Source organism: Onychostoma macrolepis, chromosome 14 (assembly GCF_012432095.1).
Source record: "Onychostoma macrolepis isolate SWU-2019 chromosome 14, ASM1243209v1, whole genome shotgun sequence".
In the NCBI taxonomy this organism is placed as follows: Eukaryota; Metazoa; Chordata; class Actinopteri; order Cypriniformes; family Cyprinidae; genus Onychostoma; species Onychostoma macrolepis.
Genome location: NC_081168.1, coordinates 15,997,006 through 16,013,642, shown reverse-complemented (window position 1 = coordinate 16,013,642; position 16,637 = coordinate 15,997,006). Strand labels below are relative to the sequence as shown.

General features: G+C 37.7%; 1 protein-coding gene across 7 annotated transcripts in view; it reads left to right on the top strand.

Moving 5' to 3' along the window:
• Nucleotides 1-3,110: 3,110 nt before the first annotated feature.
• prom1a (prominin 1a) overlaps nt 3,111-16,637 on the top strand; it is a 61,078-nt gene continuing 47,551 nt past the window's right edge. For 3 of the 7 annotated variants that reach the window (XM_058798303.1, XM_058798301.1, XM_058798305.1), the window contains exon 1: nt 3,111-3,869. In XM_058798303.1, coding sequence (XP_058654286.1) covers nt 3,638-3,869 — 232 coding nt within the window. In that variant the 5' untranslated portion in view covers nt 3,111-3,637. The remainder of the gene's footprint in view (nt 3,870-16,637) is intronic. The other 4 variants (XM_058798306.1, XM_058798299.1, XM_058798300.1 and 1 more) reach the window with 4 other exon arrangements.

The window sequence follows — 16,637 nt, the reverse complement described above, 5'->3', positions numbered from 1 at the left end:
CACACACTTTTGGCTTAGAATAACATGCTAAACGGGTTTGCCAATAATGCTGCCATTAGAATTGATCAGTCTGGTAAATATTTATTTTTAGAAATTATAAAGATATTATTTGTTTCAGTTGTAGTCTGTATTGTAACAGATACATTTCTTTAAAACACGTGACTCACAGAAAGGGAAGGTTTAGCTAATCTAATGCCAGGCTGCTTGATAATTCAGCTCTGTATAATATACATGGTGCCAATCCAGCTGACTTAACCTTGCACTGATTTACCACATTGTCTTAAGCTGTACAGAGTATTTTTGTGTTTCTAAGTATGAAAGTTTACACCAGCTATGAAAGAGCAAATAACTGTTTCACATGAAGTGTAACAAAATGAGTGTTTTTGAATGCACATTGTTAGTGTGTTTTGAAATTCAAATCATCTGTGACCAATCATATACTGAGAGACTATTGTTTGATATAATTCATATTTTTTGTTGTTTTAGATGTAATTAAATTATTATCCAGTAATTCATAGTTCAGTATCATGTTTATACTGTTTTATAATGTTGCTTGGAAGGTGAGGAAAGTTGAATGTCAATCTAAGTCTGTACAGCCTATGTCTAGAATTTACCTCCAGTATAGTCATGCGGTGCAGAGGTACCAAATGACAAGTGACTTGAAAATGGATTCTCTTTTGACTGAAAATGTTTTTTTGAGAAGTGTTCCTGCCATGATCTGAAGTGTGCATAATTTGCGTTTCAGTATATTGTATTTTGTTTTATTATCATTATTCAAAAATCAAATGCCTATTTTTGGAGAGATTCTGAACAGGGTTGCACAGGTAGTTGTCCTCACGGTGTGTTCTCTTTTTTTTTTTTTTTTTTTTTTTTAAATGTACCATAATGCTAAAAAGTAGTTTCATATGTGTGAATGTTGAAGACTAAACCATTTGTTTTTATGTAATTCCATCCCTGTTTGGGGACAGCAAATAAAAGTTGTTTTGTAATTTGTGCCATATGTTTTATATTACACGAGTTTATACAGAAACGTGTATGTTTTTGGTGATGTGACTGGTTGTCATATTGTAAGAATTTTACAGTGTTTATTCACCTTGTAGTTTTATCAGTCAGAATGCATTCTCCCTGGTATTAAACTGTGCCCACGTATCTGACAGCCTGAGACAGTAATCTGCCACTTTGTGACCTTTTCTCCTACAGAATTCACCGACGGTGACGGGCGGCTAGTAAATCCGCCCTCAGCCGCCTCCACCTCCATTTCCATTTCCATGTGTATGAGGTAATGTTTACCTCCCCTACACCCACCACAAACCTCACTGTCCTTCTCCATCAAGACCTCCAGATACCAGGTACCTACTTGACGCTAAGACATACAGTAAGCACGGAGGAGGTAGGGCAGTAGGTTGTTTCTAAGGCAACTGTGGCCATTTAGAATGAAGAAATCCTTTAGAAATTTTACTCTTAAGTAAAATTTCAGTAGTAGATATCCTTAATGGTGTTTTATCTCAATGTATTTTGCAGGACTAACCAGTGTGGTTGCCCTCTGATGTGACCGTGGTAATCTGTCATTGTCCTGCCTAATAATTTTTTGTCCAAACAGGCCGTCGGGGTTTTGACACTGTTGGATTTTGTCTTTGTTCAACAATGTCAGACACAGGACATTCTGCAGCCATTGCATTCTTCACAGAATCCTTTAATCCACAGCTAGAAAGAGAATTTAATCAAGTAAAGTCCTGCTCTGATATCATGTACACACATTCTGAACCTCCCTCACATTCTTTATGAATTAAGCAGTTGTTTCCCAGAATATAGTGAAGGAATAACATGCCTGGTTTAAAATTGAAGGACTTTTGCTGTAGATAGATTTCCATTGGCCTTGTGGACTCTGTTGTGTGACACAACAGTTATGGATGATAACTGCAATGTATATCAATAAGGTCAAATTAATTAGACTTGATGACATTAGTGTAATATAGAGTCGCTCTGTGTACTTAAGCTGTGCATATGAATGAATTGCACGAAGTATTTGTTTGTTTTAATGCCTTTGATGTCTTAATAAAATCAGAGAAAAATGAGTCATGTTGTAAGAGATGTGAGCCCACTCAGTGGGTGAACTTATTGGCTAATACATGAAAAGCTGAAAGGGTAGATAAAATCCAAAAGTTTGAAATGAAATCCTCCACGTGTGTTGCTTAAGCAACAGCAGCTCTCACATATTATCCCCACTTTATGACTCTGGAGACTGATTTCACCAATATTCCTATAAATAAAAATCAGATTTTAGGGCTTGAACAATATTTTTATCAACGCTGTCAATTTCCCTGTCATTTTAGAGGTAGCTAATAGTTTGCAGTAGGACTGTGTTTGTTTGACAGGAAACTTTATTCCAGGACCAATGAAAGATGCTGATCCAGAATGATGTTCTACTCAGCCTCTAACATTATCATGATGGATGTTAGTTTATCAATGATGTTCCACCTGTTCAATCCACCAGGGAAACATAATTTATTTTATCAGAAATGGTCAAAGTAATAAAACCTTGGACAATTTACCATGACAACTAGTTTCCACCAAGATCTTAATGCGTGTTAAGGCTCAAAACCAAAATAAATAATCTTCTGCAGTAGTAAAGCAAAATGTTGGGTGTCCACAATGCCATTTTGGGTCAGCAATGTTTACCAAGAAAACATTTTGAGAAACAGTGCACCAAAATATAACACTGCCATTGTTGTTATTTTTAATATAAATGTTGAAGCATTTTAATATAAATTCTGTAGTTAAAGTGAGATCAGCCATCTAATACCACAACATTTATTAATATTTTATTAATTTTAATAATGTTTTTAATAATGATTTAATTATTACATTTATTAAATCCTTTGCCCCCCTTTTTAAAAAAGTTAAAACTGAGGAATGGTATCAATTAGTCTACTCAACACCTGTAAATGTTCCAAGGATTTTTAAAACAATGTCAAACCAAATTGTAGGCTAATATCATAAACGGTTACACTCATTTCTTTTCTTTTTTTTTCCCGGGAATATTCGTAGGCTACTTTACATAGCCTATTTGAAAACAATTCACTAGTTCGCGTACTTAGTTTCAAAACACGCTGCCATTAAAAATCTTTATTTTTATTTTTCATTAGCCTATCAAATATTACACTTTTGAACTAAAAATGAATCCTTATGGACAAAAGGTGTATAAAATCTGTCACATTTTCACCAGTCTCCAAAATCACTGTCTAGAAGTGGTAAAGTGGATGATTGAGAACAGCCTGTCTTAAATCACCTCGTCTCTCATCTGCAGCCGACAGGCGGAGCACCGAGCGAAGCTCCGGAGAGGAGACCGTTAACACACGGGGAGGAGAGGAGACCGTTGACACACGGGGAGGGGATGAGCACGCAGTACCTACACCTCAGTGGCTCGCGCTCATCAGCCGCGTTATTATCGCGGGGCATCTGACTGACCGGCCGCATCGTGAACCTGCAGGAGCCGCTCGCCGCGGGGGGACCATGATCAACATGAATCGCAATCCGGACAGCAGGACTTGAGAAATCACCGAAACTGTCCCTCATAGTACACCCAGAATTTCCTCCACTTCTATCACCTGGAATTGCTTCAGCACCAGAACTAATCATGTTGTGGAAAACGGGACTGATTTTTCTGTGCTGGGGCTTGACGTCCGGGGAACTCCAGGACAGGCAGTCCGGTTCTCCTGCTGCTCCAGCGCGGACAACTTTGGATTTCGGCTTCGTCCCCTCCGGAGTTTACGATACTGTCGCCTATTACGAGCCTGGGGCCATTGGGATTTTATTTAACATGATGCACGCTTTCCTCTATGTGGTTCAGCCCAACCCGTTTCCTGAAGGTGAGCTCAGTCTTGTGATGTTCTTGAACTTCTGAGCACCACAAGAAACCTCAAATTTCACATTTCCTACTCTTGATTAATAATTTGAATCGGGTTATTTTATATAGCCTACCCCAATTTTTACCATATCATGAGCAAGTAGATGCTTCAGGTGTGAAAGGTGCCACCTGTGATCTCTCTTAGAATGTGTCAGGGGTTGAATATGGTTGGTTTCTTGTATTCTCCACCTCCTCTGTGTTCGTCATTATTTGGTAAATCTTGAGATTAAGATTGTGACCCCGTGAGTCACTGTCCTAATGAGCTAAAACGCTAATCTGGAATGCCATATGTTGCTGTTCTTGTATTTTCCAGCCTGCCACAGGTGGATATAGCCCAGTTCCTGGAGGAATCCCAACCGTACACATCCATTTTAGATTGTGGAGAACTTTAATAAAGAGCTGAGTTGCATCAGGTGTTCAATTAGGTAGACATCCAAAAATATGTACTATTGGTGGTCCCCTAGGTTCGAGGTTGGGAACAGCTGAGATTTTGCTGTTGTACTTGTCATCTTATACATTCTGCTATGCATGTACTCTTCTTTTTCCAATGGTTATAAATCCTTAGTTTTTCTGCAGCTTGCTCGTTTCTCATCTAGTGATGATCCCCCTCTAGCAGTAGGTCTAAATCATCCGTGCATTCGTCTTCTGAACGCATGGGGGATGCGGCACTGACGGCGTTTTCTTTTCCTTTTTCCCCTTTTCCTTTTTTTCCTCCTTCATTCTCAAATAAAAATAGCCACAGCTGTAGCCTTTTGGCAAATTAATTAGAATGATAAAAGCTCTGACAGGCCTCCAGTATGATAATTCAGCCCTCTGCATTTGATTTGCAAGAAAGAGACAGCTGCAACAGTCTCGCCATAACTCAGATTCTGCTTGATTTGTTCTGTGGAACTACATATGTTTGTGCCAGTCTTGGGAATAATTTCATAGCGTGGATTTTTCAGGCTGTTTTCCACAAACTGATTTAAGAAGGCTGGTCAGACATTCTCAAATCCTTTGATCCTTAAATCTGAATGGACTTTGACAAGTGAAAGTAAGGACGCTAGTGTGTGATGGTAACCCCCTGACTCCTTCAAAAGAATCAGTGTCTTTAGACCTACGAAACTACTCGTAAGATCAAAGCGCGTTGGGGGACGATGGTTTGGTAATAGCCTATTAATTGCTCAGTTTGAAGGTCTCTAGTTTCACAGAGTTATATTGCCAGGAAATGTATTAGAGGGCACTTTGGAGCTCTTTGTTCTCAGACACTGACCTGGCTGTCTTGACTGCCACCTTTGGTCTCCCTCTGTTCGCTGAGCCTCAAGCTGTATCTCATTTTGCTCCTCAAAGCAAATTTTTTTTTTTTTTTTTTTGTCCAGATTTCTGAAATATTCCCCCGTCTGCCACAGGTTGCACAAACAGATATTCATGCTCCAAAAAAAAGCACCATTGGTTGAGTCAGTATTGCTGTTTCAGCATGCTCAAAATCCAGAGTAATGTTTTATATAATGGATTACTTTTAGTTGTATTTACATAATAAGTAGGGACAGGATTAAGTATTTTTATAACATTCACTACCATTCAATGTTTTGAGTCAGTAAGATTTAATTTATTTTTATTTGAATAATAATTTTATTCAGCAAGGATGCATTACATTGATCAAAGGTGATGGTAAAGACATTTTTTATGTTACAAATCTATTTTAAAATCAGTTTTGATATATCAGTCTTTTATTTTAACTTTTTATTAATCAAAGAATCCTGAAAAAATGTATCACAGTTTCCACAAAAATATTAAGCAGTACAACTGTTTTTATTGATGATGAGAAATGTTTGAGCACCAAATCAGCATATTATGATGATTTCTGAAGGATCATGTGACACTAAAAACTTAAATGGTTTCTGACAATTCAGCTTTGCCATCACAGAAAACTGTAAAAAAATATATATATATATATATTTCAATAGAAAACAGTTATTTTAAAATGTAATATTTAACAATATATCAGTTTTTCAACATTTTAATTAAATAAATATAGCCTTGGTTAGCATAGAAACTTCTTTTAAAAACATTAAAAATCCAGTCCCCAAACTTTTGAAGTACAGTAGTGTTTAAGTAATCAATTATAAGTTTTAAAAGAGAGCTATTGTAATGTGAACACCCTCACGGTCCATCTCAGAATATACAACAGAACCCAAAACAAGCAATCCAGATGATGAACTGACTCAGTCCATCTGAGAAAGACATATGCAGTGGAAGCAGTTGCCAGGGCAACATAACTGTATCCTAGCAAGTATGTTTGAGTTTCTCCCATTGGCCTACATATGTCTGAATGCTGTAGTGTTAAATGAGGTGCGGGTATCCAATGCTTTCTGAGAGAAGTGCAGTGCTTTAGTGAATCTTAACAGATCCTTGTTTAAGCACAGGATAACCAAGACAATGATGCAGATTTTCATGCCAGAACGTAGGTGAAAGTGGAGAACTTTTGAGTGCTATGTAATTTAATATAGTGTAAGTGCAATTTTATACATGTAAATTTTAACACCATAAGTCTGATATCCATGTCTGCCACATTGAATTGGTTCAGATCTGTGCCAGCAGGGCTGCTGAAGGATGGAGCGCCAGTGTTGATCGCAGATGGTATCCTGAGTGGCATATCTGTGGGCTGCCAGCTTGCTATACTCCCCTTTGCTCCTCTGCATCGCTAGAGACAGTTGCGCCACACTGAGGCTGAGGGGAAATTAAAAATTTTGCTTTTTCCTCTCTCTGTTGCTCCCTTTCCCTCTTTCCTTACCCCAGTTGTCTCACTCTGCTTGACCTCCATTCTTTCTCCTCCTTCACTCAACAAGCCCTGTCTTACATATTCATGTCTAAAACTCCTCAAAGGAGTTATATTTAAAGGCTGGTGCTGTTATTTTTAGAGGTGGCTTTAAAAAGCAATGAGCCGTCATTACTTATAATTTGTTCAGTTCTGATGTGCAACTTGTGACTTGAACATAAATCCATTAGAAGAGAATAGAGGGATATTCAAAATAAGGAATTTTTTTTTTTTTTTTTAATAAACCATATCCATACATTAAAAATGCACTGTAAAGTAGATGTGTCCCAGGATATGATTGGTATTTTATAAGCAGTTGTGAAATATCTTGCACATATTTGAATGCAGTGAGTATTGTTGATGTTTGAGGAGGAAGCTGGAGATGTTGGGAGTGTGTGATTTGTCTTACTGTAGCGCTCACGTGTTCTCATGACTCCAGCATGACTGTGGTGCTCCTGGGTCTGGCACATGTCACTGGATTTCCTGGGGCATCTTCAACCCACCATGAGGCCCATGAGCTCCAGTAAGCCCAGTGCCCAGCTGTCAGCATTATCAAAATAAGCTGAAATCCTAATATTATTCTAGAAATATTCTTAATAAAACATTTCTCCTGCCAAGTAATATGTGCATGATAATCTTGTTGAGTTTTGGCCGTTTCTTGAAGAGTTGTGGGCTTATCAGTAGCATATTGGATATGTGTCAATATTAGTGCATTTTTATTGATTGCTTGCTTGGTGTTATTGCATATTTATTTGTGCATGCTCATTCCACCTATTTTTACATTTAGATTACCTCTGCCTTCATCTATAGATGTGTATATAGCCTAGTTATTTTTAAAAATCTTAAAGTAAATTTTAAAAAATGTTGGGTTTTTTTCACTTTTTAGAAGCATTTAGAACTTTTAGTTTTAGTGTTCTTTTTCTAATCTATTTAAACAAAATTGTATAGAATTTTAGTATGGGTCAATGGTCATTTGATATTGGTCATTTATAACAGCCATAACATGAAAACAATTATAAGCATATCATGACAAAAATGTTATCTCTGCATGGCCAATTTTTCATTTTCCTATTTCAGTCACCTGGACTGTTTTTTAAAATAAAAAGTTTGGAATTTTTTTTTCTCCACCAGAGTCAGATCTTTGCTTATGCTTGTTGGTAGGATAATATTTAAATATTGAATTTGTACTGAATGAAAAATGAATATTATAGCCTACATGCAATTTACAAAAAGTACGTTAATAATTTAGGTTTTTAAAATTACTTTACGTAAACGCTATAGATGATGCCATGGGTAATCTAAATGTAAAAATAGGTGTGTTGTTTTTTTTTTTTTTTTTTAAAAGCAGATCAGGCAGTATATATAAAAATGACTTCAGCTGGGTTTTCACAGAGAGGGTCACATATATATGTTAGTAGGCCTAGAGCTGTCAAAATTAGCGTGTTAACACAGGTGATTATTTTTTTCAGTTTAACTTAAAATTATTTTACGCCGTTAATGCAGGGGTGGAGCCTAAGGTTGGCCACCCCACTTGTTCATAGCTTTCAGTCACGTGTCCGGCTCGAAGACTTGGAGGGCAAATCATCCATAGAACTGCTGCACAAGTGTGTCAATTTTTCATCTATTTCCCAGCCGCAAATATTTAGATCGCCTCTCAAAAGAATAAAACAAAGGTATTTCTGAACAAAATTCAAGTTTTGGCAATTTGCAATCCATATTAAGCACCCGCGGCAATATTTCAATCATAAAACGTCCCCCCCACGGACATCCTCCCCCCTCCCGGACCTAGGGGGATGGCCGGACTTTAGTTTAGCATGTATAATAGTCTAACTCATCGTGTAAAATAGTCTAACTGATTGCTTTTAGATGGAAAAACTGCCCATAACTCCTGGTCTAGGATCTGTTTTCTTTGTAATAATAGCATAACGAAATAGATTTGGCAAACAATCCAGTGTTTCTTCTGCTTTGGAAAGCGTCAAATGATTTTATAATTGATTTTCGCAGAGGGGAGCAAAGTAGCTAATCACAGACATGTTTGTTGATTTCTACAATGCAATGGCCAATCAGAGGTGTTTAGGTTGGAATCCACGCACTTGCAGCTTTTGTTCCTTCTGCTCCTGCGCAGAGTTCTATCGTACTCGTATCTTCTTTAAAAAATAAAAATAAAAAAAAGCTCTCGCTTCGCTTCAGTGCCAGGCGCGAGTCAAATGAGTGCGGAACCAGTACTGTGCTCGCTGCGCATGCTCTTCAATTGCACACACAAAGGCGCCGGCACGCGCTGTTGCCTGTATCAATTCATATCAAATAGGGAAAGAAACTACGGCATGCAATGTCGTGGTCAGTTAAAGCATGAAGTTACCAAAAAGGTGATTAAAGCTGCCTTAAAACTGTGTATGCATGTAATATGTTATAAATGAGTTACATTAAGAACATGTCTCTGAATCTTTTATATATTCTATATATTTAGAGATTCATCTGTATTTAGTTTAGAATTTAGTGTTTGATAACTTTATTAAATTTCTGCTGAGGGGCACAGGTAGCTAAATAAGACATCTATTATAATGGGTTTATGTGAAGATTGTTTTAAGTTCACTTAAATTATAAGTTATTTTTAAAGTCTAATAAATGTTCAAATTGATAGCTATTGATAATGTAATGTTGAATGGCTATAGTCAATGGTTAAATATTAGGGGGAATTTTTTTTATAGGGAAATCGGTATTAATTGGTATCAGTGATACTGGCCTTCAGTCATAAAAAAAGATGCCATTAAACAAATATTAAAAATATACAGTCTTTGTTGTTTGTACATTAATTTGAAGATTGAATGTGAAATTATTGCAATATAAAAGTATATTTAAAAACCTTAATGTTAGGTGGGATTAATCGAGATTAATTTCCGAAGAAATATGTGATTTAATAAAAAAAATTCATTGAGTTTATATATATATACACACACACACACACACACAGAGAGAGAGAGAGTGGGGAAAATAATTATTTGATCCCCTGCTGATTTTGTAAGTTTGCCCACTTAAAAAAAAAAAAAAAAAAAAAAAAGAATGGTTTATCATTTTTATGGTAGGTTTATTTTAACTGATAGAGACAGAATATCAAACAAAAAATCCAGAAAAAAGCAGCATACAAATGTTAAAAAAAGATTTACATTTTAGTAGGCTAAGTAAAATAAGTATTTGATCCCAGAAACCCTTCCTTGTTGGCAAGCACAGAGGTAAGTCGTTTCTTGTAGTTGGTCACTTAACTTATTTCTTAAGAAGATTTTCGTGAATCCGGCCCCTGGTTTGCACACATTTCAGGAGGGATTTTGTCCCACTCCTCTTTACAGATCCTCTCTAAATCATTAAGGTTTCTTGGCTGTCTCTTGGAAACTCGAACATTCAGCTCCCTCCACAGATTTTCTGGCTAGGCCACTCCATGACCTTAATGTGCTTCTTCTTGAGCCACTCCTTTGTTGCCTTGGCAGTATGTTTTGGGTCATTGTCATGCTGGAAGACCCATCCACGACCCATCTTCAGTGTTCTGGCTGAGGGAAGGAGGTTTTCATCTAATATTTTACGGTACATGGCCCTGTCCATTGGCCCCTCAATGCGGTGAAGTCGTCCTGTCCCCTTATACCAAGTTCTCACTGCACGATTTTAGCCCGATTTTTCACTCGCCGACAAATGCCCGAAATCGGAGGCAAATCGGTGCTCGTTCACGCGAGTGACAATCACGCAGTGTGAATTATCAAAGACGCGATCTGAGAGAATTGCCGATGCGCCGCCGACACCCGTGAAATATTTGGCATGTTAAATATCTGGACCTGTTGGCAATTCACAATCCTGCTGTGTAAATGAGTTCTGACTGAAAAATACATCGGCGATGACCTACAGCCCATGAGAGAGCAAGATACAGGGCAGCGGGAAGTTCGGGGAGGACTTGCCTACATTTTTGCACATTTTCTTCTATCAAGGACAAAAGATTTATTGCATTTTTTTTTTTAAATCACTTTGAGGGCTTTTATATGCTATAAGAAATAAACTTATTATAAAATGCACAAAACGTTGGTTTCACTTTCAAGTAGGCTACTTAGATTTGTGTATATAAAAATTTCCCAGCAGAAGAATGTTTGTTAACAAGTCATCTTTGTTAATTATTGTGTGTTCGGGGAGGACTTCTAGACCATAATATCAGCGTGATCTTGCGTTATTCACTCTAAAAATGGCTGGGTTAAAAATAACCCAATTGGCAACCCAGTGCTGAGTAAATATTGGACCGAACACATGCTGGGTTAAAGTAACTCAGCATGCTGGTTTACACATTTTAACTCAGCAGACTGGGTTGTTGAGAAAACACAAGATATAGTCATTTTTACCATTTATGTGTTTGCATTTTTGTGTTTCTGGGTTATTCTCATAATTTTGCCTATGCTTCATGGACAATCATGGATTAATAAATAATGAAGAATACAGGTTATTTAGACTGTTAAAAATGATTTTTAATGCCAACCGACATTCACAAATGTGTTAATTTGTACCAGTGACAAAAGAAAGAGAATGCAAAATCATTTAAAGATGTCCTAAAATTTATATCAAGTATATAAAGAGTCCTAGGTAGATGCGCACTTAGGGTAGTTAAAGGTATAGTTCAACTAAAAATTTAAATTCTGTCATTAATTACTCACCCTCAGTTCATTACAAACCTGTAAGACCTCCGAGAGCTTTCAGACCAGAGTAATTAATGACAGAATTTTCATTTTTGGGTAAACTATCGTCAAACATTTAGAAAGCTTTGAAGCAAAGATCTACAGCTGACAGCAGTGTGCTCTGCTATAGAGCCTGTCTATGAAAGGATATTCCAGGCAATTTTCAAAAGGAATTGCAAATTATATTTTCAATTGTGTTTTCCACATGTGACAATCCAAACACAATTGCAAATCTTGCATTACTGTTTGCGTTTTCACGAATGCACAGTGACTGCCAAATTTCAAATGGAAAAGCAAAGTCCATTTGAAACTGTATTTTCCATGTATTACGAGTAATGAACCTGTCATATTTAAAAAAAAAAAAAAACAGCGTCAAAGCAGCTTTACAGTATTAAATCGGAAAATAGTGTGTAAATGTATAAGGACAACAGTAAACATTCAATTTTCAGTTAAAGTCAGTTCATCATTTATTCAGTGATTTATGGTTCAGCTCAGTTCAGTTCATATAGTATCTGTGCTTTCAAGCTGACGATATCGCTGGAAATTAAGTGTCCCCAACTAAGCAAGCCAGAGGCGACAGCGGCAAGGAACCAAAACTCCATCGGTGACAGAAATGGTGAAAAGGAAAAAAAACTTGAGAGAAACCAGGCTCAGTCAAGGGGCAAGTTCTCCTCTGACCAGACGAACCAGCAGTTCAATTCCAACTTCAGCAGAGTCAGATTGTGTAGAGGACTCATCTGGTTCCCGTGACCTTGTGCCGATGGCTGTTGAGGTGACATGGTCTTCGCTGACATTCAGGGCTGTAGAGGTTGTCTCTAGGTGCTGATCCACCATCTGATCTGGATATGGACTGGATCCGGTGACCTCAGAATATGAAACAGACTAATGTTAGCTTAGATGCATCATAAGAACAAGTACATCAGCCCTCATCATGCATCCCTGACATGGATTGACAGGTGTCCATGTGAAGAAATGGAAATTCAAATGCTAAAGTAATTGCGATTCCATTTTCAGTTTTGGCAGGTCACATGTGCGACAGTGAAAAAGCAGACGTGGTAATTAATATCGCTATTTAAATATGACAGGCTCATTACTTGTAAGACAAAAGAAATACAGTTACTGTTGCTTTTCCACTGTGAGTTCACAAAAGCGAAAACGCAAACGGTAATGCAAGATTTTCAATTACATTTGGACTGTCACATTTTATGCGTCCACATGTGGAAAAATGCAATTGAAAATACAATTTGCAATTCCTTTTGAAACTTGTCCAGAATATCTTTACCTGTCCATTGATTATGATCAATGCCTGGGAGATCTGCTGGCAATTTCAAATCGCCATGACAAATGGATGGGGTTTTGTGGACTCTGCCCGGTTAAGGAATTCCACCATGTTTGTTCCAACCTATAAAATAAAGTAAACAATATACAGATTGTTTTAATAGCAATGATTCAGTTCAATTAACTGTGTGAAGTTCATCATGATTATAAGTTAAATTCACCTGAGTAGCTCTACAGAAGCTGAATATGCTATACTGATTGGCTGAAAGGTGTGCTTTTAAACTGTGTATTCAATAGGATGTTCCAGTCAGTATAATCACAGTTTTATATTAATGCACTGGCTATATCGAAACACACATGCACAGTCACTGGCGCACAGATACAGGAGATCACACCGCATACGCATACACAGAAATGTCTATGACAAGTCACGCAGGTACTGGGTTACTCTGCAGCTTTAAAATAGTCCATATATAAACACTTTTATATAGGTGTACCAAAGTGACTCAGGACAAGTCAAAAACACGATTTGGAAAATGGGTGGTGTATTCGCTCATTTTATAAATTCTGTACATTCTGAACACAAATTTACAAAGTTCAGCTTTAACTATGGCACGAAACTAATTTATATGTGTGTTTAAGTTACGCGAGGGTTAGATGATTATTACAGACAATCAATCATGTATGTAAAATGTATAATAAACATGAACTTACCGGTAAACGTCTCCATAAGACTGCACTCGACGGGTTTTAATCTCACAAATGTATCCGTGTGCTTTTCTGACAAGAAAAAAATACATTTTGAATTATATTACTTACCAAAAACCTTTATTTACGTATGTAAAAAGACTAAAACCACACAAGCATCAAATCACCTCACTAACGCGGCCTACTGCACTCGCTGTGCGTGCGCGCGCTTTGAAATGTATCGGGCCCTGAAACGTCGATTCCTTTCCAGGAATCACTTTGTTCCAGAATTAATGAACCAGTTTATTTGAACCGGATCGTCGGTTCTTTTAGACCTGCGGTCCTACAACATTGTACGTACTGTGTATGTGATTTACATGTCGATATGGACAATTGCAGGCATTTACATTGGAGCAGAATGTCGAATTCACTTATTTGAACTCATTTGACTCCCTTTGTTAAATTCGATTTTCAGTGACACAAATGACTCTTTCCTCTTTTCACAAATATTCACATATTTCAGCCTTCCGTCACTGTCGGATACTTAATAAAACTGTATTAATCTGTTGTCTCAGATAACATGCGAGTACATGTAGAATAGCCACCCATTTCCACGTTTCCACCTCCGTGCTTGACTGTAGGGATGGTGTTCTTGGGGTGATAGTCAGCATTTCTCTTCTTCCAAACAAGACGAGTCGAGTTGATGCCAAAGAGCTCAATTTTGGTCTCATCTGCACCACAGCACATTCTCCCAAGACTTTTCTGAATCATTTAGTTGTTCATTGGCAGGGCCTATACATGTGCTTTCTTGAGCAGGGGGACCTTGCGGGCGCTGCAGGATTTCAGTCCATTGCGGCGTAGTGTGTTACCAATGGTCTGCTTGGTGACTGTGGTCCCAACTGCCTTGAGATCATTAACAAGCTCCTTCTGTGTAGTTCTGGGCTGATTCCTCACCGTTCTCATGATCATCCTTACCCCACGAGGTGAGATCTTGCATGGAGCTCCAGACCGAGGGCGACTGATGGTTATTTTGTATTTCTTCCATTTCCGAATAATTGCACCAACAATTGTCTCCTTCTCGCCAAGCTTCTTGCTGATGGTCTTGTAGCCCATTCCAGCCTTGTGCAGATCTACAATCTTGTCCCTGATGTCCTTTGACAGCTCTTTGGTCTTGCCCATGGTAGTGGAGAGGTTGAATGGAAGATACAGATTCTATGGACAGGTGTCTTATGCACACAATGAGCTGAAATTAGGAGTATCTTCTTAAAGTGACAGGACTAATCTGTGTTCCACAATCCACATGTGCACATAACCACTCTGTGGGAGCCAAAATTCCTGCTGGTTGGTAGGGGATCAAATACTTATTTGACTTACTAAAATGTAAACGTTTTTTTAACATTTGTATGCTGCTTTTGTCTGGATTTTTTTTTTTTTTTTTGTTATTCTGTCTCTATCAGTTAAAATAAACCTACCATAAAAATGATAAACCCTTCTTTTTTTCTCTCTCTTTTTTTTAAGTGCCCCTATTATGGGTTATGAAAGGTTCATATTTTGGTTTTGGGAGTCCCTGCATGCAAGGTCAAAAAACAAAAAACACTTTCATTTTCTTAAAACATGCATTTATTTTTACCTTATTTGCTCCAACGACCCCTCCTTTGCGTGACGCTAATCTGCGGTGATTGGTCGATTTCATTTAGAGCAGAGTGCAGTGCTGCTTTGTGTACAGCATTACCGAGGAAACAACTATTTTTAACACTCCAAAAGCTGCACCTCGTGGCAACAAGTGGGCCGGCAATATGCTAATGTTTCATGTCGACGTCAACATGAAACGGCTTAAGATTCATTTTAAAAATCTTCTTTTGAGAGACAATAACTTTATACATGGTGCACTTTATGATTTAAAACTTTGTAGGATGTTTTCATTCACTTAGAGCTGTGTTACACACTGCATGAAAGGTAATTTTCAAAAATCCATAATAGGGGCACTTTAAGTGGGCAAACTTAGAAAATCAGAAGGGGATCAAATATTTATTTTCCCCACTGTGTGTGTGTATCTCTGTTTGTCACATTTAACCATGTTTAAACACATTCCTCAGACTCCTGCAGGGCTTGTAGCTGCTCTAAATCTTGCCCTCCTGCGCTGTAGATAGACAGACACACACACCACACACACACACACTCAGTCACCTTTGGTGTGCTTTACCTGAGCTTCTTTGGCAGCTGATTCACAAGACCACTTTAAGAGGATTTCAAGTTGTTTGTGTCCATTGAGCCACAAGTCTGGCTATAGACATCTGTAGTGTGGGAATCTCCAAGACTGATTATATAATGATGACCAGGTCATAAATGGTCATATTTTGGCTTCTTGACAGATAAATCATAGCTGTCTTAAAGTGACATAACGCTAATCTAGCAACCATACTGAGCTATATATAGACAGTTATAATAGGGAAAAGCCATTGAATTTTTGTCTAAATTTGGCCTTGCGTTATAACTTGAAGAAAACCGACTTCATACAATTTCTAAAAATCACCTTTAGACAATTTGGTTAAAAGTAATTGCACAAATGCTTTATAAAATTATGAATTCATCATTATGAGAAAAGGTCTAGTTTTTGTTTACAGATGCAGCTTGATATTGTGTTATCAGTGCAATTAAAGTCATATATTAAGTGTGTCTTCGTGTCCAAATATGTTGTTGTGTAGCCTATTAGTGGTGTTTGTGTAAGTGTTGATGGTAAGCCTCTCTGGAGAGCTGCAGATTTGCGCTGTCATAACTAAACTGTTCCTGCTGCTAATGTGACGGTCGCATTTACATTTAAACTCCAGTGAGAATTTTCCTCCGCTGCCTCATGTTAGCATGGCATTATGGGATGTCAGACGGCAAACCCTTCAGGTGTTCTGTTCTGCAGCATTGTTAAGAGGAAAGTATGATTGCTGTAGCCTCTGAATGAAATACTTATTTTTAGAAGAGCTACACACACAGTACTTTCTCTATCTAGCATGTTGTGTGGGTTGGATTTCTCTCTCTAGAAAGGGAAACAAAGGCCTGAACTGAGATGGGGGGAGAGAGAGAGAGAGAGAGAGAGAGAGCAATGAAAGACTGGCAGTGATCCTGAGCTATACAGCCCTTGATTATACAACCACTTTTAGCCAAGGCAATGAGGCTATTGAGGCTAGATGAAGAAGTCTTTGGAAAGACTTTGACCATTCAAAATGCTGTTGTTCCATCCAAAAGTTTTTTTCTTTTTATCATAATTGGAGAT